The sequence below is a fragment of the Eucyclogobius newberryi genome, unplaced genomic scaffold (genome assembly GCF_026437365.1).
Source record: "Eucyclogobius newberryi isolate DKJ021-1_F unplaced genomic scaffold, fEucNew1.0.hap1 SCAF_22, whole genome shotgun sequence".
Lineage (NCBI taxonomy): Eukaryota > Metazoa > Chordata > Actinopteri > Gobiiformes > Gobiidae > Eucyclogobius > Eucyclogobius newberryi.
The window spans coordinates 14,483,258-14,506,499 of NW_027315857.1; the positions used below are offsets into that span (position 1 = coordinate 14,483,258).

Genomic DNA, 23,242 nt, shown 5'->3' on the forward strand with positions numbered 1-23,242 from the left:
GCTAGCCTACATAACATGGATGTGTTGTTGAGTTTTGGTGATGAAGTCCGACCAGTCTGACCTGGAGACCTCCCCCCACTTTGCACGCACAACGCGTGTGCGCGTGCGCGTCGCACGCACGCACGCGTCGCACATCTCACGCGCACGTCTCACGCGCACGTCGCACGCGCAGCTCCGGGGCGCTACGTCACGATCGGGGACGCAGAGGAGCCGCTGCTGCTAAAGGCCTCTGTGCGGGACAAAGTGGGTTAACGAGGCTAAAGCTACACCGAGCTCCTCGGGTTCACTTTCACTGACCTCTCTTTAACTGCGCGGAGGCGTGCACCCGGCTTTGTGTCGTTTGTAACACGGTAAGTGTCGTTTATTTCATTATTTCCTGCTCGGTTTAGTTATGTAGAAGTTAGCGATGAGGCAAGGCACGGGCTCTGAGCGAGTACAAAATAGAACAACAAGCAAATAAACAGGCCTGTTATTACAGTGAATTACTGCTTATTAGACCTGGTTAAAGGCTATAACATGAACTAACTGTCACAGACACAGGCTTGTCCTGCACAGAAGATGAGAAAGCGGAGTTTTGTTGCATTCATTGATCGGAGGTGTGGGCGCTGTAGCTGCAACAGACGGACTATACGTCATATTCCAATGTGTCTTTATGTGCTCGGTTTGTGTCGTGTAATCACTGCTTTGTTTTTGGTCGGTTTGTAGATGGGATCGAAAGGAAGAGAAGCAGCGCCGTGAAGGTACAGTAGACTACCGACACACAGACCCACGCGAGTGGGACACACACAGACCCACGCGAGTGGGACACACACAGACCCACGCGAGTGGGACACACACAGACCCACGCGAGTGGGACACACACAGACCCACGCGAGTGGGACACACACAGACCCACGCGAGTGGGACACACACAGACCCACGAAGGTATTTTCTCTGACGTCTACAACTAGCACAAACCTTGAACTGCAGTGAACATTGTTGTTGTGAACATGAGCTATTACACATTATTGCATCTTGATCACGCAAACATGAAAATACACTACAATTACCCACAATTAAGAACACTTAACTTAAGAACAATGAATGCGTCATACATTTTATACGCTATTGCCAAATAGTCTGCAACATATTGCATCATGGCCTACAATAATGATACATGTTTCAGTTGTTTGATTGAATTCTAAATCGCTCTTAAAGAATAAAGCTGTACGGTGGAAGCACCGAACATCAAAGAAATGAAGAAGAGTCTCCCTGGAATAAAGCCAGTCAGACTCTAAAGGATACAACAACAAAGACATCTCATGACCTCATGGGCTTTGTAACGCCAAAGCAATGGAAGAAGTACTTTTTAAGGACTACGACAAAGTCTGAGGATTAAAGTCTGGCGGTAATGCAACGCTCGGATGCCAACCGCCCTAAAAAAAACAACAACAACACTCTGCAATTAGTTTCCAGGAGTGGGATTAATGTCAACATGCCATGCAAGGATTTAAGTCTCTGTATATCCAGATTTTGCCGAGGAGCTTAAACCAGGCCACAGATGTATACATATCTACAACATTAACCTCCTATCATCTTGAAACTACCTCAATTTAAAATACAATAATTTAAGAGTCAGACAATAGCAAAATGTATGTAGGTCTGTGTCGGTGATGACACACACGTCTCTTCCATGTTAATCCTCTTACAATAGGATTTATGGCAGCCACACAAAATCTGTCTGAGTGATTTATTCATTTCCTCAAACTGAAATATCACTTTCTCTGTCTGTCTTTATAATCCATCTGATGGGAGGGGAGATTTCAATCTCTGTGAATTAAAATCGTCTTTAAATTGGATCACAATGCATTGAACACCGTGGGTTAATATTTCTCATCAACCTCAAAGAAAGCCAGTATTGTGATGTGCTGAGGATTCAGATCCGCTCAGCTGTGAGCTGCAGTGTTGTTTGTTTACTCCGTGGATAAAACCTAATATTGTTATGATCCAGGTGTTGTGCAGTGCCTCAGCCCCATATCAGTACATAATATTTCCTGCTCTGTTTTGTCGTCTTTTCATCATTGGTAATGATGTGTAAACAGCCAAAGACAATGAGCATTGTGGCGGTAACATCTGTCTATGGAGCAGTGTTCGCCCTGAACCCACTCACATGAAGCCGTGCGTCTGGAAAACCCCGAGTCATGCCGGACACGCTCTTCCTGTTCTGCCGCTTATTGTTCCTTGTTGCCATAGGAAACCACAACCATCATCCTTCGTTTCCAATGGTTACCTGTTCACACAAGCACACACTTGAGTTAGACGTTGCAATGTTTTCTGAGTAATCTTTCTCTTTTTTAGTGTCAGGCATCTGCTATGTCCGGTCCTACTTGGCTTCCTCCGAGGACTGTGGACAGTCCAGACCGAGCTGCCCCCCAAATGTCCCACTCAGCAGCTTCTGCAATGTACCGCGGTGCACCTAGCAAGAAGGGTGCCCCTGACTATCGCTCAAAGTACTACGATCAGAATGGAGGAGATGGAAGTGCAGTGGCCACAAGATACATGGCCACTGGACCAACAGGTGAGAACTAATGACAACTATAGGACAACGTTTATACTATTAACACAAGGAAAGAACAAAACAAACCACACACTTTGTTCACAAGGCGGACCTATACATCACCCATCCAGTGATCACTATCCCCCTCCTCATGGTCCTAAAGATGATCGCAATTGGAGCCATCACATGGATAGTTATGACATAATGGTAGGTTTTATTTATTGAACCAAAAAAACATTAGGTTTAGCATATTTCATGCTTACAAGTTCTGTTTTTTGTTTGTGTTTTAGCACCCAAGTCCAGAGAAAACACATTATCACTCCAAAATTGACGCCGACATTGATTCTCTCACAAATATGTTGGCTGATCTGGACAGCCACCCACACGAGTCAAGCACACAAGTAAGTAGTGTTGTCAAGATATTAAAATGTAAAACTTGATTTCAGTTGGGGTGGGCGATATTTCAATATTTTTTTAGTATTGATATTCAGACAATATTGTGTTGAATTATGTCTTAAAGTGCTGCCCAGTGGCCGAGTGGTTAAGGCCGCAGTGTCGTGAGTTTGACTTCCGACACCCAACAATTGACTGCATGTCCTCTCTTCTCTCTCATCCCCATTTCACGCTAAAGCTGTCCTATCTTAGATGATGGCTCGAGCATCCCGCGCGACCACTTTCCCGTGCGACCGCCTTCCCGCCCATCCATGTTTTCTGCTGCGTTTTGCGGCATACCAAACGAAGCTCAGTAATTCACCCATTGATGATTGCGTAGTTTGCGATTCAAATAGTAGATTGTGCTGAACGCAGACCTGAGCAGGGAGAAGGAGAGAGAGAGCCTCGGTGACCTGGGACATTTCATTGATGTTCAGGGGTCAAAAATACCCAAGTTGTGGCTGAAAGAATAAAGTCAAGAGAATAACGTCGAAAGAACAACGTCAAAAGAATAAAGTCAAAAGAATAAAGTCGAGAGAATAATGTCGAAAGAATAACGTCAAAAGAATAAAGAAAGAGAATATAATCCATGAGTTTCAAACAAATCAGACAATGTTATAGAGTAAATTTGTTACATGGGTATTTATTTCCAATCAGACCATAAAAACGCATTAGTGAGTGAAATATGAGCTCCGTAGATCAATTCCAATAGGCGTGACCTGTCCTTGAAAAAACAGGAAATTAAGCCTTTTTTGAGGGCGTGTAGAATATCAAAATTCTTTTGAATATTTATTAGTTTTCAATGTCTTTAGATGCAATTTGTTATTTTGAGCTCGATCGGACAAAAAACCTAGGACAAGTACGATTTTGAAAAAAAAAAGTCAAGCGTGGCGGTGCCACTTTGATTCAACATGGCTGACTTCCTGTTTATCATAGAGCGATGCTGCCAGGTGCGTTTTACTCATCAAAGGTCAGAGGTCAAAGGTCGCTCTATCACTGTCCCAAGTCTCATGTGCCTAGGCCAAAGATTAAGAGTTTCATGTTTTTTCTTGTTTGAACTAGTCGGCACTGTTGTGACGGGCGTTCTCACAACCTCCATTTTATTGGAGTTCGGGCCGAGCCGATCGCGTCTATGTCCCAATGTGTGACCTATGACCCCATGTGTGACCTATGACCCCATGTGTGACTGTCATCAATGTTCAAGGGGTCAAAAATGCCCGAGTTGTGGCAAAATGACAACATGGCAAAAAGAAACATGGCAAGAACAATTATCTAAATTTCAATATACCGCCCACTTTAAACTTCAGTATTAATGAAAATGTAAATCATAGTACTGCGCTGATGAAGACCTGTTTGCGAGAGTAAAAAAAACAAATAATGCTCGCCAGACATGCGTCGGACTCCTTTTTCTCAAATCGTCAACCTCGAAGAGCACCTGGTATGTTATTTTGCCATTTTTCTAGCTCCAGTGAGAACTCCTGGCTTCTTTTCTTCTACAAAATAATAGTACTTATTAAGCAGGTGGTGTTAAACTAGTTCTGATGTAGATCAAGACATCACATTTAGTCACATCTAGTGCATGTGATTCTCATGTAATCAGCATCTTGGTATTGATCCTTTTGACAGCCATTGAAGATTACTCCAGACCTCTCAAGTGTTGCCCTTAGCTACCACACCCCTTGACCGTGTGATTATTGTGTGTCTTTGCAGCTCTATGACAATGTGCCTTACAACAAATACATCTCAGGAGATCACTACAAGCCCTCGCACCACTCCGGCCCCCCTCCCCTGGGCCGCCCCGCCATGGCTTACCCACCCCAACCCCAGACCCAGTATCACCCGGCGTCTCCTCATTACCCCGCCTCCCACCAGCAGGACTACTACGCCCCGCAGTCCTCCTCCACCCCCAAACCCTACCCGCAGCCCGTCCCGGCCTCCTACACCACGGCGTCGACCCCCACCGGACCCCGCTTCAGCGTCCAGGTCAAAACCGCGCAGCCCGTCACGTATTCGCAGACCGGCCGACAGGCGGAGCAAGCGTACACGCCGCCCCCGCCGCGCCAGCCCGCGTCCCGCCCCCCTCCGCAAGCACAGGCCGGACCTGGTTGGTACCCGAATGCACAAGCTCCGGACGTCCACGCTGAGGCGAGTTACGGGGCTGGAAGAGTAAATCAGGTGTCCATGTCCAAAAGAGGGATGGATAACAGTCAAACCGGACCAGGACAAAGCAGCTCGTATCAAAACAACAAGGTGCAAAGACGACACTGCTTTGTTTTTTAAGTCTTGACTTTTCAAATGATATAGAATAATTACAAATATAATTTTTTTTTTAGCAGGGGGCAGCCATAACAAGGCCAGAAGATGAGTTGGACCGTCTGACAAAGAAGCTGGTTTATGATATGAACCATCCACCTGCTGAAGACTACTTTGGTAAGATGGTATTTGAAATAATGCAAATAAATAATGTACAAATCATTAACGTTTTTGGCAGGGATGTCAAGATCATTTGATAATCGATGATCGTGATTATTCAGGTCCCAATATAATAATTACAACTAAAAACAAATGATTGCGACACCTTAATGTACAGGGCCTTACGTGGCTGTTTATATTAAATAATGACAGATATTTATAATGTTTATTTTTGGCATTGAGTTCATAAAGCTAGTCACATGCTATTGGAACAGGTATGTATTGGAATGAATGAAAATTAAGGATTTTGCTTTTATTTTGTTATGGATCAATAATTGTATGTTTATTCTCACAATCTTAACACAAAAGATTGATATCGTGACCTCTCTAATTGAAGATTTTTAAAGTTATCAGCCAATCAGTGACTTTCTATACATTTTCTTCCTCGGCTGATGGTGAATTTTAACCAGAACATAAGTTAAAATATATGAACGCCTAAAATCTTACCGACCAAAGTGCTTTCAGCAAAACTGACAAAAGTACCTTTCCTATCAGGCCGCTGTGCTCGTTGCGGTGACAACGTTGTCGGGGACGGCAGCGGATGCATCGCCATGGAGCAGGTGTTTCACGTGGAGTGCTTCACCTGCATCACGTGCAACGCTCGCCTCCGCGGACAGCCCTTCTACGCCCTGGACAAAAAGAGTTACTGTGAGAGCTGTTACATTGTAAGTGTCAGGGAATAACTCGCACTGATGTTTGTCTTGTACTGGCTCATGCCTGATGTTTGTGTTTGTAAGAGCACGCTAGAGAAATGCTCAAAGTGCTCCAAGCCCATTCTGGATCGAATACTCCGCGCGATGGGGAAGGCCTACCATCCTCGGTGCTTCAATTGTGTGGTGTGCAACTGCTGCTTGGATGGCGTGCCGTTTACCGTGGACGCCACCTCTCAGATCCACTGCATAGAAGACTTCCACAGGTAAAACGTGCGCAAAGGACAAGTCACAGGACAATCTTGAGTGGAACAGACTTGTTCCACTCACACTTGGGCTTTGTTTTAATGAGCAGGAAGTATGCGCCTCGCTGCTCTGTGTGCAATGGGCCCATCATGCCCGAACCAGGTCAAGAGGAGACGGTCAGGATTGTAGCATTGGACCGGAGCTTTCATGTCAACTGTTACGTCTGTGAGGTTTGTTAGAATTATACATTTTTTATGCTGTATTCTTGTTTTTTGACTTTATGAGACGCTAAATCATACGTTTCTTAGGAATGTGGACTGTTGCTATCGTCTGAAGGAGAGGGCCGTGGCTGCTACCCACTGGATGGCCACATCTTGTGTAAGAGCTGCAGTGCACGCCGCATACAGGACCTCTCAGCCAAAATATCAACTGACTGCTAATTAAGATGCCCTTATTTCAGTTTACAAGCACATAGTACAGTGCCAGAAAGTGAGATCTCCCTTATTCCTTTGACCCTTTCCTTTGCTGTGCATTTACAGTTTATTTAACACGTCACTTTAGGTCCCCCTGTTGGTTTAAACCTGCAGTTTCACCTCTAAAGACATTTGGTTACTGATATAACTAGGATTACTCCATTTTTTATGGTACACTGCAACACAAATGTGTCATCAGCTCATATTGTTACGACAGTGGCCTGACCTGCAGGCAGTTTTGGGTCCACTAAAACCACATAGGTACTGTTTAACTAGCACAAGGACATTTTCACTGTCACTTTGAGAAGGTTATAATAGGAATGTATGAGAAGAATTGTATAAATAAAAAAATTACCTCGGTGTGACATGTACAAATCAGAACAAACTGCCTCAATGTTCAACTCACCAACTGTGACTGTACATACCGGGCTGTTGCGTATGCTGTGATGTTTTGCTGTGAGAATAGATTGAGAAATGTAGACAATGAATGTGTAGTGAGGTCATCAACAAGTGACAGTTACACCAAAAAATACTTTGAACTAGTCTACAAATTTAGGAAACTGCAAAATGTGTGCTTTTGGTTTAGATATTGGCTCGATACTTGAAGGACATGACTTCAGGTGATGGTGGAATGAAGTTGGTGTTTTTATATAAAATACAGGGTGTTTAACATCCATTGGAGTGAAGCTAGTATCTTTAATGTGCCAATTAATACTTTAATGTGAAACCATTACCCTCATTCAATAGCATGTTTGTATTTTTAGTCTGTTTAGTATTTAAGCTTACACCTTTTATTTCCGTCCCATTTTACACTTTCAAAAGGGCTATACACATCAAAGCTTACCTCAAGGACAAACATATTCCAATACATTTTTCAACTGAAATATTGATCTCCAAATACTGTAAGTTTCTCTTGCATCGTGAACCTTTTAAACTGGAATGGTTTAATTACTGTCAATTTTGAACCTTGTCTATAAAAGCTGTGAACTGAATTTGTTGCTGTGAGTGCAGTTTGTAGTGAAAATTAAAAGACTGCAATAAGGGATTTTGTCTGGATTTATTGAATATTAGAATTGGGCAAATGGTTACAAAGCATTACTAACATGAGGTGAAAGTTTTCCAGAAAAAATTGCGACAACCAGCTTTGCGCTCTCTCTGAGTCAAAGGAAGCTGTCGTCTCATCACGGTTTCTCTGATTCCCAACTGCTCCTCCAGCCTCGGCTCCACATCCCCTTCTGTCATTGCCATCAGCTCCGACAGAAACTGGACCAAAATCAGTTGAGCAAGATTCTACACAAGAACAAAAAAAAACAACTTTAGTGCTACAAAATAAGTGTGGTAATATGAATAATATGAATGTTTCTTACATGGTCTTTGAGCTCTTCTCTCAGTAGATCCCTTTGTGGAGCACTGCTGACATTCCCCAGCAGCAAAAGCACCAAAAGTCCATGCAGTTGCACATGAAACATCTCCACAGACAAATGTTGCGGTCCGCACAATGAAGTTAAGCCAGCAGAAATACATAAACTGGCTTCTTCCACTAATACTACTCTTCATCAAGGCAAACGATGACGGTGATTGGTCGAAAGCCATAGGAGGTGGAGATTGTGCAATAAAATATATTTGACACTGATGACCTGCTTAAAACTGACCAAATCATATTATATAAAATTTTATCATGCTTAGGGTGGAACATTACCAAAAAAGGTTTATAGATGGTAGTGCGTGAAACTAATTTTTAAGACCGGTTCATTAACATTTTAGTCATTGTATTAAACACTGGCCAGTCATGGTCAATTGTAGTCATTGAAAAAATATTAAATCTCATTTTAATGCAAATCTAAGCCATTGGTGTAAAGAGATATTTACCTCCAATTTCAACCACAACACCACTGACCTTTTCAGTTTCCCTTTCCACACCCCAGGTCTCTGGCTAATCACTGACCTTAGTCTTTACTGATGAGTGCATTTGACATCTAACATTTAGACTCAGGTTTGTGTTATGTCCTCAGGTTTCCAGCTGTGTGGTCCTGAGCAAAAGGGAGGGTCCAAACACTGAGATGCTGCTTGATCTTTAGTGCGAGTCAGTGTCAATTAAAAACATGGCCAGTAGAGAATGTTCTTATTTATAGACTATTTTACCAAGACATCCTTAATTCAATTTTTTAAAGGTTGTACAGTATAGATAAAGTGCAGACCTTGTATTTAATTACATGTAATAACTACTTCCTACCACCGCAAAATATGGAGATCATGTGGCTTTTTATTCCATTCTAAAATATTCCTACTTTGGCGACAAACAATTCTTAATGGCATTAGCGCTACACCACGGATTTTGTAAAGATACATATTATAGTAGACATTAGATTTTCCCTTCTAAAAGTTACACAGCAAGTGTTCCCTTTGCAAACATGAATCTCAATGAAAAATCAGATTTTTAAAAGTCATTTATTTTTACAGCGTCAGCTTTGTAAACATTACAATTTCTCAGAATTTCTAGTTGCTGGGGAGGAAAACGCACAGTTAGACACATTAGACATGGGTGAAGGCTTCATGTAAATACTTCTTCAAAGGTTCTTAAAACGTCTTGACACTTTGATGTAATGGATTGGAGACTTGTAACCAAGGCGATTTTTGTTCCGCTTTGTAGTGTGATAAATAGGGTCAGGTCTCCTTGTAGAACTGGTTAGTCCCTTGGTGGGACTTGTGGTTGGAATGGGTAGATCTAGAATTAAAATGTATATTAAAAAAAGGGAAAAACTGCAGATTTCATATCTATAGCACATGCGTTTATAAGCCACCTATGGAGTTTGAGGGATGCACAATTTTTCCAAAGCCAGCAATTTCCGACTGAAACTGGTATGTGGTGAAGAGACTATAAAGTCCAATTAGAGGATAGCTACACTGGACGAGGACACTGTGGAGACAAGTGTAACATAGCAGTTGACAGGTGATTTAATGTATATTTAAAGGGGAGAAGACACACCTGCTTGAAAGGGTGGAGGAGTTCAAGCTGAAGAGGATCTCATTTTCATAAGTCAGAAATTCTTTATTAAGCTGGGAAAAGCAAATGTATGCAAATAAGAAATGCATAAGGTAAACTAAGCCAAAGGTAAACCCCGGCGTACCTTTACTCTAGAGTCGCAGCTGTTCAGTGGGAATGCAAATCGTGCACTTTTCTCATCAGCTTCTTCAGGCGTGCAAGCTTTGTCTAAAAGCGTTGTTCGGTTTGGGCTTCCTCCCGCCTCGGAAACCTTGGATAAGTTAACCACCACACTCATTGTTCCATCTTTTGAACACACTAGAGATGAGAAGGAGACATCAGTACTGGAACTGAATTTTTAGTTTCAGACGTAAGACCCACTTTCTTACCAACAATCTCTTCTGTCGTCGTGAACAAACACGTCTCCACAATTACACTCTGGATTTTAAATGTTTTATGATCCCGTACAAGGATCTTAAAAGTGCCCACGAAGCCTTTTAAACTGACATTCTGTAGTGGTTCATTAGTCAATAGATTAAGATTCAGGCAGAAGCATTGATTGCAATTGAAACAAGACAAACCTCATATTGGTATCCCTGGGTGAACAAAGGCACATCTAGTTGTAGCATGTGGCTGTCATTGCTCAGGACATATCCTTGTTTGGCAGCCAGCTCTGTAGTCAACAGCTCAGAGCCCACGGTGATGTCCCACAGGAAGTCAGACGGCTGATGGTGGCGTTTAAAAGTGATGCCAGTCTTGGAACAGGATGTGTTGAATTGTGGGAAAGCTGTGTCAAAAGAGTGCAATGAGCAAGTTTATGAAGTTTTCAAATATATAAAAGTAAATTGCAGCACTTACCGACACCAGTCAGTGCTGTAACAGTGGTGTGATAGGAATAAGGCTCATTCTGAGGCCTGACAAATACAGTGAACACTACATTCAGTTTATTCTCTGTAGCTTCATTTTCAGCCGAGAACTGCAGAAGAGAAAGTGGGTCATTTATAAAAAAAAAAAAAAAAAAAAAAAAAAACTACCCTAGAGTCAAAGGATTCAAACGTTACCCGACTGATGACAAATGGGCTGTCAAAGGGGACTTTGAGTGTGTAAGAGTATGTATAGTTCTGGTTTACAGCGATATCCAGAGTGTAGAAGCTAGAGTTTACAAAAGGACCGTTAAATTTTTGGTTCTCGAGCTGCACCGAAACCAACTCAGCATCGTCAGGGACATTGTAGAGGTACACTGTAAACATCTTCTCATCTGGGACAGTACCTGGAAGAGAGGAGCGCTTTATTTCATATTACATTTAGACACCGGCAGTCATTACCTTACAGAAAGGGTGCTTACGGTTTTCGGTGAAAATGCTGCTTTTTATCAGAGGAGAGGATAGTTTTTTGTAAGCGCGGACTCTGGTCTCCAAGCCGCGATTACTTGACAGTTGTTCCATGTAAAAATTGCAGGTGTAAAGGTCATAGAGGTCACCATCCACTACACTCTGCAGAATGTTTACAAAGTTAAAAATCACTACTTAAGTAGTATAATCTTTTACAGTAGTTAGTGACTCATACAATTCTGTATGTTCCTTCAGCATTATAGGGAATTCCAATTAAGACTCTTGCATCCGACTCATTTAGATTGTAACCCAGGTCCGTCGCCACAGTGGGCTCCCTAAGCTCTCCATTGAGTCCAAAGCTGAAGTTTGTCGTTGGAAAACCAGGGTAGAGAGTCTGAGGAGTTTCCCATATCATGTAACCGCCATGGTTATTCACAGAGTCATCTGCAAAAATAGTAAGTGTGCAAGTCAATTAATGGCCGTAGGGACACATTTCATAGACACTTACACATTGTGCAGGCGGCGACGAGGTCAACGAGGAGGACCAGCCAGTCTTGTCTCGTGAACAGGATCGCATGAACCACTTCCACAAAGACCCCGTCAATCTTTAAAGAGTCAAATATAAAACACATTTGCTCTAAAAAGTCAAGTGTGTGACGTTAAATTCAGAGTCTATGCCGTTACCATAGTGATGAATGAGTGCCGTTGCCCATAAGCAGCCCTCAACACCATTCTGTTCTCAGTCAAAGTTAAAGTGTAGCCGTTCAAATTAGCTTCAGTGAGGTTCATGGGCTTCCCTTCTCCGTTCTCATTTAAAAAGACCACCTGCCAGCCAGGAGAAGCAGAACTGTAGACCTAGAATAAAAAAACACTCTAAAATGTGGACATTTTCAGGATGTTTGTGTGGGTTGCATTACCATCTCCATAGAAGTGTCCCAGATATTTGGCTTTGGCGCAAGTGGACATACCACATCACTTTGCACAGACACCTTTAAAACAAAAGCCAATAAACTTCACAATTCCAACATTGTATTAAACTTTTTGACCCAGTTTACCTCTAGGTAGTTGACGTCACAGGTGACCTCTCTGGGGGACCAGGGCAGATTCAGTGAGCAGGTTTCATTCAACGCATATGAAATGAGTCGTCCAGTTTGGTTTACAACCAGGTTAAAATTGAAAGCGAAAGTGTCGTCATTCTGAAAAACAGAATTATATCTTTAGACAATAGTTTGACAACAGAAGTCTACACAAATGTGTTTATACTTGATTCATGGTGTGACAGCTGAAGTAAGAAGCTCGCAGCTCCACGAGGTCTGGTGCATAGAGGATAGTGACCGTGTAGCCACACTGCGCTGCATACTGCTCTGTGATGGGGAATGTGCCGGTGCCATCTACAAACGGATGAAATGTAAATCAGATTACCGTATTTTCAGGACAAGTTGCACCTTTTCAGTTTTGGCCAGGGTGCAACTTGTGATATTTATTATTTTCACACTTGCAACAGCATTTCACACTCAAGTGAAACTTTTCTTCTTCATTATGAATTTGGCAGGTGCGACTTATAGTCCAGAAAATACGGTACATGTTATACATACAATTCCATTGGTTTGCTTTGGAATAAAAAAAAAAAAAAAGTTCCAGAACTTACCCACAGCTTCAAAGTAAAACTGTTGTCCAGTAAAGGAGAGATCCATAGCTATCATGAAGTAACGATCATGACAATCTGTGCGATGAACTCCTGCATGAAAAAGTAGTTAATGATTCAAGAGCCAAACCAAGGGTTTTGCTTCTTTTAGAAGTATTTGAACCCTCACCATCTGGAAAAAGTGCAGAATTTGCCACTCCGCACAAAAGTAGGCACCTTAGCAAACTGCAAACAAATTCAAACAAAGTTAATGACTTAAAACTTTTTCACAACAGTCTTCAGAATCTTTACCTTGTCCAGAAACCAAACTCCATAGCTCTTAAAGTGCTGACAGTGTCTAAAACTAGTGGAACTTCTAGCAAACTACACCTGCTGTACACCATAAGCTAACAGATGCTGCTTTACTGGCCAAATAGTACCATGGAGTGTGTCAGCTCTCTTTATATAACACGGTGCAGCCACAGGTGCAGCTCATGAACAATCAGGGCCAATCAGGGCCAATCAGGGCCAATCAGGGCCAATCAGGGCCAATCAGGGCCCAGAGGAGTAAAACAGGCTCAGCTCCTGCATCTGTAAGTGGGACAGGGGAGCTTGTGTTGGTCAGCAGCTGTAATTGTCTAGCTAAAAGCTAATCTTAGACACTGCTGTTGCATCAATGACAATGGCCTTTGCTCTCTACTTAAGGTAAACACAGCCTCCAACTTTGTAACATTCAAGCCCATTTAATTAAACATGTTTTATTTTTATTCAGTCTCTTATCAACCCTGGTGATCTATGCAACTGCAAAATATACATTTGTCCCCCGAGGTAAATTAACTTCAGCTGACATTTGCATGTGGTCAGTTCTTCTCATTTGGTCATTTCTGTCTGCAGGAGTCGACATGACGTGCCACGAGCGCTACTTTATGATCAATGTGGATCAACACTTCACTGGGAAGAATCTCCGCTTTGAGGCTGTCGGTGAGTTAACCACAGCAACATGTTATGCTGAATGACTCCATTGATAAAAAACAAACAAACAATGAACCTGTCTCTAGATAAAAATGGTAGCCATGCCATTACTGAGGGATATGCGGCCAAGTGTGGATACAGCATCAGATTTATTCATTCAAAAACCAATGTGCAGCTGCGAGCGTCTTACTTCAGCTGTCATACTGACCAGGTAAACACTATTTTTACACATTGAACACTACAGAAATAAGCTTTTTTTTGTCTTTATAGGCTGGCGAGGTGTATACATTTCATTTTAATTTGATTGCACACCACAAAGGGAAAGAGGTCACACATGCCCTGAACAGGTCTTGTTCTCCATCTCTACCTTGGTCCCTCAGAGAGGTCACTTGTGAAGTCAACTACATGGAAGTATGATAATAATAAACACTTTCAATACTTGCTGTACATAACTTTTGATCATATGGTTTTGCAATGTACAGGTTTCTGTAAGAAGTGAAATCTCCTGCTCATCTTCAACAACGAAGAACGACTGGGACAACCTTAAACTTGTGCGGTTTCCTTCTGGTTTTGTCATCTCTCATGATTTTAATAGTTCACGTGACACTGTGGCCTCGTTCGCAGGGTCACAGTCCCTCTCCTGCAGACTGGCAGGTGACGTTTCAGAAAAGAGGGGAGCAGCTGCGGCCCACGTCACTCAAAGAGGCTCGCAGTCAAAGCTACGTATTTGACTTGATAAGTGGCCGGCTTGTATTTCGGACACCGTATGGACAAAATCACTCATTCACCTCAGTGGTAATGTAAAATATACACATAAAAAGTTGGTTTGATCTTAAATGTTAGCTATGGTTTGCATAGATTGATGGGATCCCTGTAGAGGTGGTCCACGCCACTCTATTCTCCCGAGAAAGTTGGCTTGTTCTCCTCTTTGACCTTGTCGCTGCGTGCTCAGTGTGTCAGTATCGCTTTCATTTCATTTCATTTCTCCTGAATTAGTTGTGGATAAGCAAGACAAGGCTTTGAATATTACTACACAGATGAAGCCACGTTTGAGGATGAAGAATACATGTTGTGGGAGACTCCGGATGTCCTGTACCCAGGTCTCCACGCGACGAACTTCAGCTTTGGACTCAATGGTAACCTCATGCAGCCCTCAGTCGCAGAAACAAAAGGTTACCTCATGGAGAAACACAACCGGACAGTGGAAGTCAGTATCCCTCATGATGCCGAGGGAGCCCACAGGAAGGTATAGTTTTGTACTCTCAACATGGTAAAATGACATGAAATGGTACAGATTTGTGTTTCCAGAGCGTTGTATCCGGAGACCTGTATGAAATCTGTAGCTATGATTTCTATACGGAGCAACTCTCAGTGGATGAAGACGGTGTGGAAACCAGACTTCGCACGCATAAAACGATGGTCACTCCTCTCCTGATGCGGACACTGAAGGAGGAAAACCGTATGGCTAAATACTTTTGTCAATTTCAGTTTTGCACTTTCTCAAATCAAACTTTTTCAACAGATACAGTTCCGGAGATGCACCATTTTACAATCTACCTTGGTGATGTCCCTCAAGATGTCGACCTGATTTCGTTGGCGTTAAACGGACATCAGTTTCAAGTACCGCTTAAAAATAATAGCACCTTCTCAATGGCAAATGTTGTTCATCCAAACGACACGCACGGCTACACTTTGAAGGTGCCTTTCTACAAATCACCAGTCATTCAGCAGGTAATGGTCTATATTTTACAGACTGGAATTCTGGTCCCGTTATAACCACCCAAACAATACAATTCCAGTTCTCAATGGAAAATATTAAATTCAAGCTTGACATAAACTACACGCTGATGGTTTTACCTGAACAAGAGCTTTACCACCACTTTGCAGCTTTCGTGGCAATTTTACCTAATCTTGGTAAGTCTTTTTAAATTCAGTCAGATGTTGTTACAAAATTGCAAACGTTATTATTCGTTTCTGCAGCTCCTCCGCAGTTTGATGCGTCCTGTTCAGAAAGCAACGTTAGGATTAAATTTGACAAACCGTTTGACTCCAAGTGGGAGATCACCATCGGTCCAGATCCACTGACTGCAGAGCTGGCCACAAGGCTGGGATTTGTCCTGAGCAATAACAGCCACGCGCTGGAGCTAGTCGTGCCTCTACTCTCCTCCCAATCTACAACCACGGCAAGACTCAAACTGGCTACTTATCTGCTGTAATTTGCTTGGTTTTTAATGATTGTTCTTATTTTGGTGGCAGAATTTCAGCTTGCAAGGTTTCACCAGTACTTTTGAGATCCATGTACGTCATCGGGAAACTTCTAAAGTACAGAGTTCAACTGTGAAGACATGTCCATTCTTTGCTAACGAACTCCTAGGTAATGATACTGTTAACGGTCGTCCCCATAATGAGGAATGATAATGCTGCATTATTCTTGTCAAGTGCTTCTCTGGACATCCATTAACCTTTGGGTGTGTGGCTGTGCTTCATAACCATTAAGTGTGTTCAACTGACATGAGGATGACTGCAGTGGTCAACTTGTCACTGGCTGTTGCGAGTGGAGGGGTTCCGGCCAAAATGAAGCTGCGAGACCAAAGCTGTGGGCCCAAGGAGGCTGACGCCACCAAGGCCCTGTTCACGTTTCCTATGAACGCCTGTGGCTCCATAGTCAAGGTAAAAACACTTGAAACATCTGGTATAATTTCTTGCGTTTCAGATGAGCAACATCGTTTAATTTTCTTTAGTTAATGATCTCACTTGGTTAAACTCCTTTCCTAATGAAATTATTTCTATTGATTTATTATTACTATTGCTTGTTACCGTTCGGGGTCACAGGTGACTGGAGCCCATCCCAGTGACTTTGGGCCTTAGGCGGGGTAGCTTGCCAGCTTGTTGCAGGGTTAATTCACTAGGTCTAAATTACCTAACACATGTGTGTCTTTGGACGGTGGGAGGTGGGTGCAGACGTGCATGTGATGAGGCTGAGCTTAGAGTGGCTTAACAAGACCTAAAGGAGACATTATGCTTCTTTCAGGTGCTTGGTATAGAACTATAACAGACTTTCTGACGTCCTGTTCAAAACTGATAATAGTGACTTCATAATGACATCAATGTAACACGCAGTGGATTTTCATCTTTGAAAAGTGGCTACGTGAACCCAAAATCTCACTCATAGTCTTCATATTTCAAATCTATATATATACACTAAGGGGTAGGTGAAAAATGGAATATTCTGTGCGCCCAAGTCTCAGTTTTAAGACAATACAGGAGTACTCAAGCGTGCATGAATGAATTCAAGTACACAATAATAAGGTGACACTTTTATAACCAGATTAAAAGAGCATTAAAACTGAAATTGCTTAATCATTTCTCTTTAGCTTGGTAAAGGGAAGGGAACGGTCACCTATGAAAACGAGATCATCTACAGTAAGCAGTTCCCCAGTGAAGATGCAGACAGGTGCGTCTGTTGCTTTTGATGTTTGCCACTTTTACTCACCGTAATAATCAAGACATTCCTTTTTCAGAGTGCTCCTGCAGTGCACATATCCTGTGTCTAGTCTCCATCGTCTTTTCTCTAAAATTACCTTTGAATCAGACACTCCTGGAGTTGGACATATCATTCACACTTCACCGTCTGCAACAGGTAAAAACTGGCTCACGTGTGAATCAAAGCAAAGAACATAATCAGTAACTAAAATATAATTTATGTAGCTCTGCCAAGTACCACCAAATCACCAGACGTCATAGCGAATCGTAAATATCTATCTTAAAAATATATTATCTTTTTAAATATGTGTAATGGTCTTTTAAACAAAACGTTCATACATTTTGTTCCAGGTTTGGGTGGACTAAGATTCAAACGGCAAGAACATCTTTTTAACTAAAATATTGATGAAATGTGTTTGATTAATTTGTATTTTAACTTTTTAAATAGTTAAGGATTTGATGTATAATTGAATTGAATGTGTCTTATAAAAAATAAATGTTTATGTACCAAACAAGTATGTGAGTAATTTGTCTGAGATTGCAGAGAAAACATGTAAACACAGGTGGACCAGTAACACGGGGGGAAAGACATTAATTACACCATTCTTTTTTTTTTTATTTGCCAGTTTTGGTAATTAAACTCATTAGACTATAGAAATAATAATATAAATAATGTTGCTGCTACAGGTAAAATGTCATTTATTTTTTAATTTGTGTTTTTAGCTTTACCAAGCGTCATTAGCTAGTTAGCTCTGACCATGTAAACTAGGCTAATTGAGGACAGTAAAGACACCTATTGGTCCAATTTCCCCACAAATTTGAGGGCGATTGTACAGAAGACTCTGTTTGGTCTTGTTTCTGGTCATTTCAGTTCAATTGATGTTTACACATGTTCTAGTTTGTGGAATGTCCAGTAGAGATGTTGAGTTACTTTTGATGGCGGTTAGCAGCCAACTTAGAGAGCTTTATCAGGTGTTTTACGCTATACTGTAAAACAAACCAAAACAACACACACACAAAGTACGTTTTACACTACACTCTATTTTTTTTAAAGAGAGGAGCGGGTGAAAGAAGTGGGCTGTTGTAGTTGTTGCTGTTAATGGCGTCTGCAGCCAAAGGTGCATTTATCTACTTTATTTTTCTTCTTCTTTGGTGTTTTATTTCTTCTTCTTTGGCGTTTTATGGGTTGGTTGTTGTTGTTGTTGTTGTTGTTGTTGTTGTTGTTTTATGGCGGTTGGCATCCGAGTGTTGCATTACCGCCAGACTTTATTCCTCAGACGTTTCGTAGTCCTCAGACTCTGTCGTAGTCCGTAAAAGTACTCCTCCCATTGCTTTGGCGTTACAAAGCCCATGAGGTCATGATGTGTTTTTGTGACTAGAATAGTTGTGTCAGAGACCAACCGGCCTTATTCCAGGGAGACTCCTCTTCACCTTCCTCGCCCTCTTTGACGTTCGGTGCCCCGGAAGCACAAAGCCCATGAGATCATGGGACGTCCCTGTTGCCCCACAAAGCCCATGAGGTCATGGGACGTCTCCGTCGCTCTATCCCCCAGAAGTCCTTCCTCCATCACCTCGGCGTTTCCAGGCCCATGAAGTCCAAGCGCGCCAGAACATCCTCCCGCTCCTCATCCTCGGCTCAGTCCCCAACACCCCCCACCTCCACAAACGCCCACCCAGCCCTGTGCCACATAAGCAAGCAACCACAGCCCGACACAAACCCCGTGACTGGATCGCCAGAACGCTCCGCAGACTGAACTCCCGCCCACCACTCCGAAACCACAAGGCCAACCCGGCCCCCTCCCCATCACAAGCCCCACAGCAAATCAGCACATGCTCGACAGTCTCTGGCACCCGACAGCGACCACACAGACCGGTCGGATGCCTGCCCATCCCACTCAGTGACCAACCGAGTCCAGCATGGCCAATCCCCACGCGGGCGAAGGCCCCCTCCTCCTCCAAGTGTTAGATTACACCCACTGTAGTTGTTCGACTTCAGACTTTATTCTTTAAACTTTATTCTTTAGACTTTGTTCTTCAGACTTTATTCTTTGGACTTTATTCTTTAGACTGGTGTTTTTTTTACTTCATTCTCTTGAGAGAAGTGGACGCTGTTGTTGTTGTTGTTGTTTTATGGCGGTTGGCATCCGAGTGTTGCATTACCGCCAGACTTTATTCCTCAGACTTCGTCGTAGTTGTTGTTGTTGTTGTTTTATGGCGGTTGGCATCCAATTGTTGCATTACCGCCAGACTTTATTCCTCAGACTTTTCGTAGTCCTCAGACTGTCGTAGTCCGTAAAAGAACTCCTTCCATTGTTGTTGTTGTTTTATGGCGGTTGGCATCCAAGTATTACATTACCGCCAGACTTGTTTTATGGCGGTTGGCATCCGAGTGTTGCATTACCGCCAGACTTTATTCCTCAGACTTTTCGTAGTCCTCAGACTGTCGTAGTCCGTAAAAGAACTCCTTCCATTGTTGTTGTTGTTTTATGGCGGTTGGCATCCAAGTGTTGCATTACCGCCAGACTTTATTCCTCAGACTTTGTCGTAGTCCTCAGACTCTGTCGTAGTCCGTAAAAGTACTCCTTCCATTGCTTTGGTGTTACAAAGCCCATGAGGTCATGATATGTCTTCAGCCACAGAATGATAGGGTGCTTTATGATGTCATGCAGTGGTAGGGTGCTCTATGATGTCATGCAGTGGTAGGGTGCTCTATGATTTAATAAAGCACCCTACCTGCAATGGTAGGGTGCTTTATGATGTCATGCATTCCACTGCGCTTTCATGCCCTCATGTGCTTTGAAGACAGTATAAGAAGCAGTACGGTTGGACAACAGTCTGAGGACTACGACAAAGTCTGAGGAATAAAGTCTGGCGGTAATGCAACACTTGGATGCCAACCGCCATAAAACAACAACAACAACAACAACAATTTTACGGACTACGACAGAGTCTGAGGACTACGAAACGTCTGAGGAATAAAGTCTGGCGGTAATGCAACACTTGGATGCCAACCGCCATAAAACAACAACAACAACAATTTTACGGACTACGACAGAGTCTGAGGACTACGAAACGTCTGAGGAATAAAGTCTGGCGGTAATGCAACACTCGGATGCCAACCGCCATAAAACAACAACAACAACAACAACAACAATAACAAAGACATCTCATGACCTCTTGGGCTTTGTCAAAGCACTAGAAGTCAAAGCACTGGAAGAAGAACTTTTAGGACTACGACAAAGTCTAAGGAATAAAGTCTGGCGGTAATGCAACACTCGGATGCCAACCGCCATAAAACAAGTCTGGCGGTAATGTAATACTTGGATCCAACTGCCATAAAACAACACCGCCACCGCCACCGCCACCGCCACCGCCACCGCCAACGCCAACGCCAACGCCAACGCCAACGCCAACGCCAACGCCAACGCCAACGCCAACGCCAACGCCAACGCCAACGCCAACGCCAACGCCAACGCCAACGCCAACGCCAACGCCAACGCCAACGCCAACGCCAACGCCAACGCCAACGCCAACGCCTGATCAATCAGATCAGGGCCGGATCAGAGGAGAATCAGAAGACAAATAGGAAGAGAAAGGCAATCTGTAAGTGTCAACTAAGCTCATTCTCTTCACTCACCTGAACATATCATTGCTGTCCTTACGTTATAACAGTACTTACACCTGATTTAACGTGATCTATCGCGTTATGTCAGGATTTAATAAGAATATATATATATAATAAGTCTTTTTTTTATGATTGTTATACTGTACCCAGTAGTTTGATAACTTCTTTTCCCTCTAGAGGGCGCTAATTATCCCCGGAGAGAAGGAAGCAGGTGTTTTATTGACTTCACGTCACAAACTAATCACGTGCGTCGCATTAAGTTGAAGAAAACATCTTTACGACTGCAAAAACATGGAAGCCAAAGACAGGCCTCGTATCGTAAGTCGAGGCAGTAATGCACGTTTAATAAGAAAGTGAAATGCATTGGTCTAATGTTTGTTCTCGCAGTGTAATCAGAGAGTCGCGCCTCCGTACTCCACCAGGAGCCTGCACCACCCCTCCTTCATGGGCCTCTACTCCGACCCAGGGCGGAGACGTCACGGGGACGTCCAAACAGGCAAGAAACACACTTCAAAACATGACATGCAGTTACAAATAATTAATGCACAGAAGGACTGAACCCCTCATGTGTGTATAGAAGTATCACAACAATGTGCCATGTGTGTTCCACAGTCCACCCCATGGTTCTGCAAGAGTTCTTCTACACAGATCGAACAATGATTTGTGGGACCAGAATACCCAATCATTTAAATGCGAGGAGGGTAAGGAAGACATGAACATGAGACATAATAGGACTGTTGTCTTGCTCTCCTGGGGTCCCAAAAACTTCTAAAATCAGGTTCAATTACATTATTTTACCCAACAGACATACAAAAATATATGTAAAAACAGTGTGTATATTTTCCAATCATCCCTCCAATGCATCCCGACCCCGCTTTGGGAACCACCACTCTTGAGCAGGGCTTATAATGCCTTATATCATTTTAATGAGCCTCAGGTCAACTCAAACAATGCTTACAGTGATGGTCAGGCAATGTGGAAAAAAATTAAATCACACATTTCTTTGTAAACTGTTTGATCACAGTACAGGTACAAAGGTTTACATAGTCGTATATTTTTATATTACCATAAGAGGTCACTAGAGTCGAGTGCTGGGTTAAATCCATCACTCACGATTACAATGCATGTGACATCCCTAAATTTGCTTTCTGTCATGTTCATTTTCAGGACTTTGAATCCTTCCAGCTCAACACTCCTCCTCCGATCATGTCTGCATGTGTGGCCCCACCAAACCACTCGGATCCATTCAGAACAGGGCAGTATCTCAGCCGAAACTTGGGCTGCTCGTCCTGGGATGGGGGACTTCGGCCAGGTGACCGTATGTGGATGGTGATCCAGATGACACAGGAGGAGGATCAGACCATCACGAACCTTCTCAAACTTCATCATGGGGACGGGAAGCTGCGTTCACATGGGGGCAGATTCAGCCCCGCTCCACACGGCAATTCAGATCAGGCAAATAAACAAATGTACAGATACTCAAGAGAGGCTGAGCTTGGAAAACAGTGGTCTGACCCAGAAATTGAAGCAGCAAATACACTTTTGACCTGTTTTGGTGCAACAAGTCACAGCTGCAATGTAAAATCTGATTGGTTTGACGATGTGTTACTTTCTGATGTCAGAGTCTTGTCCACGTCTGAATGGGAGGCTTTGTGTGGGCTCTTGAATCTAGGGCTTGAACAAACTTGAAACCATTCAACTAACTTTTTTTGAGTGTGTTTTTTTCTGTTGGTTTTGGACATTTGTCTTTTACGGTTTAAAGTTAAAACATTGAAATTCCTGTATCATTGGCTGTTATATTGTCTGTTTTGGTTTATGGTTGAATATAGAACCAACTTTGATTCACAAATATAAAAACATGTTTTATTAAAAACACGACTTTGGACCTTGTTATTTACAACATTTACAAATGAAAAACTGCAGAGGGAGCTACTGGTCCACAATGCCAGACTAAATGTTAAGTTAACAACAGAAACTGGCAATGTGATCCTGAGTTTTACATGCAATTTAGTGTTCAGTAAAATGAAGAGATAATTTGCAAAAAAAAGTGGCATCTGAAAAAAAGGTTTACAATTTACTCTTTGTCGAAAAGTGTTTTCAAAAATAAAAATATTTAATTCCTTCTTGAGCAAATCCCATAAACCAAATTACATATATATAAAATATAGTTGTATGTGCATATACTGCTAAAAAAAGAAAGAAAACTGAAACATTTTCAAAACTGACGCATCCATTTTTGCAAATTAACTCTTCAAATATAGATTCATACATACATACATAAACGTTTGGCATTACCATTCATACTAATATAAAATGATTGAACTACATCCTTTAGCTTGTCTTCCGATACATAACCTTTTCTGCTCTTTGCTCACATTTTCAGAAAAAGGTCAAATCCCATCCATGCCAGGTCCG

At 42.5% G+C, this 23,242-nt stretch overlaps 3 protein-coding genes and 1 long non-coding RNA gene across 5 annotated transcripts; 2 read left to right on the forward strand and 2 right to left on the reverse strand.

Moving 5' to 3' along the window:
• Nucleotides 1-627: 627 nt before the first annotated feature.
• trip6 (thyroid hormone receptor interactor 6) lies at nt 628-7,854 on the forward strand. Of its 2 annotated transcripts, XM_072459058.1 has the most exons (10): nt 628-740; nt 2,338-2,557; nt 2,643-2,743; nt 2,827-2,937; nt 4,679-5,218; nt 5,302-5,398; nt 5,936-6,105; nt 6,178-6,356; nt 6,446-6,566; nt 6,645-7,854. In XM_072459058.1, exons 2-10 carry the CDS (start codon nt 2,353-2,355, stop codon nt 6,774-6,776), a joined length of 1,656 nt encoding a protein of 551 aa, XP_072315159.1. In that variant the 5' UTR covers nt 628-740; nt 2,338-2,352; the 3' UTR covers nt 6,777-7,854. The 2 variants fall into 2 exon arrangements, with proteins under 2 accessions (XP_072315159.1, XP_072315160.1); XM_072459059.1 differs by lacking the exon at nt 628-740 and having other exon boundaries at nt 1,678-2,557; nt 5,305-5,398.
• Nucleotides 7,855-9,504: 1,650 nt separating this feature from the next.
• On the reverse strand, nt 9,505-9,868 carry LOC140371844 (uncharacterized). The gene is made up of 3 exons (XR_011928496.1): nt 9,796-9,868; nt 9,611-9,726; nt 9,505-9,534 (listed from the first exon to the last, which is right to left on the reverse strand). It is a non-coding gene; the product is annotated as an uncharacterized lncRNA (long non-coding RNA).
• A 42-nt stretch (nt 9,869-9,910) lies between these two features.
• LOC140372161 (uncharacterized) lies at nt 9,911-13,014 on the reverse strand. Its single transcript, XM_072459441.1, has 14 exons — nt 12,938-13,014; nt 12,772-12,861; nt 12,387-12,514; nt 12,179-12,319; nt 12,041-12,112; nt 11,808-11,978; nt 11,632-11,728; nt 11,359-11,567; nt 11,138-11,285; nt 10,854-11,062; nt 10,651-10,768; nt 10,374-10,579; nt 10,182-10,302; nt 9,911-10,110 (listed from the first exon to the last, which is right to left on the reverse strand). Exons 2-14 carry the CDS (start codon nt 12,824-12,826, stop codon nt 9,911-9,913), a joined length of 1,875 nt encoding a protein of 624 aa, XP_072315542.1. The 5' UTR covers nt 12,827-12,861; nt 12,938-13,014.
• A 309-nt stretch (nt 13,015-13,323) lies between these two features.
• Nucleotides 13,324-18,956, forward strand: LOC140372162 (uncharacterized). The gene is made up of 19 exons (XM_072459442.1): nt 13,324-13,452; nt 13,520-13,575; nt 13,642-13,728; nt 13,806-13,930; nt 13,990-14,130; nt 14,202-14,270; nt 14,344-14,514; nt 14,578-14,674; nt 14,757-14,965; nt 15,028-15,178; nt 15,242-15,450; nt 15,519-15,633; nt 15,700-15,902; nt 15,976-16,093; nt 16,217-16,389; nt 17,094-17,173; nt 17,241-17,359; nt 17,428-17,469; nt 18,715-18,956. Exons 1-19 carry the CDS (start codon nt 13,424-13,426, stop codon nt 18,954-18,956), a joined length of 2,436 nt encoding a protein of 811 aa, XP_072315543.1. The 5' UTR covers nt 13,324-13,423.
• The last annotated feature ends 4,286 nt before the right edge of the window (nt 18,957-23,242 follow it).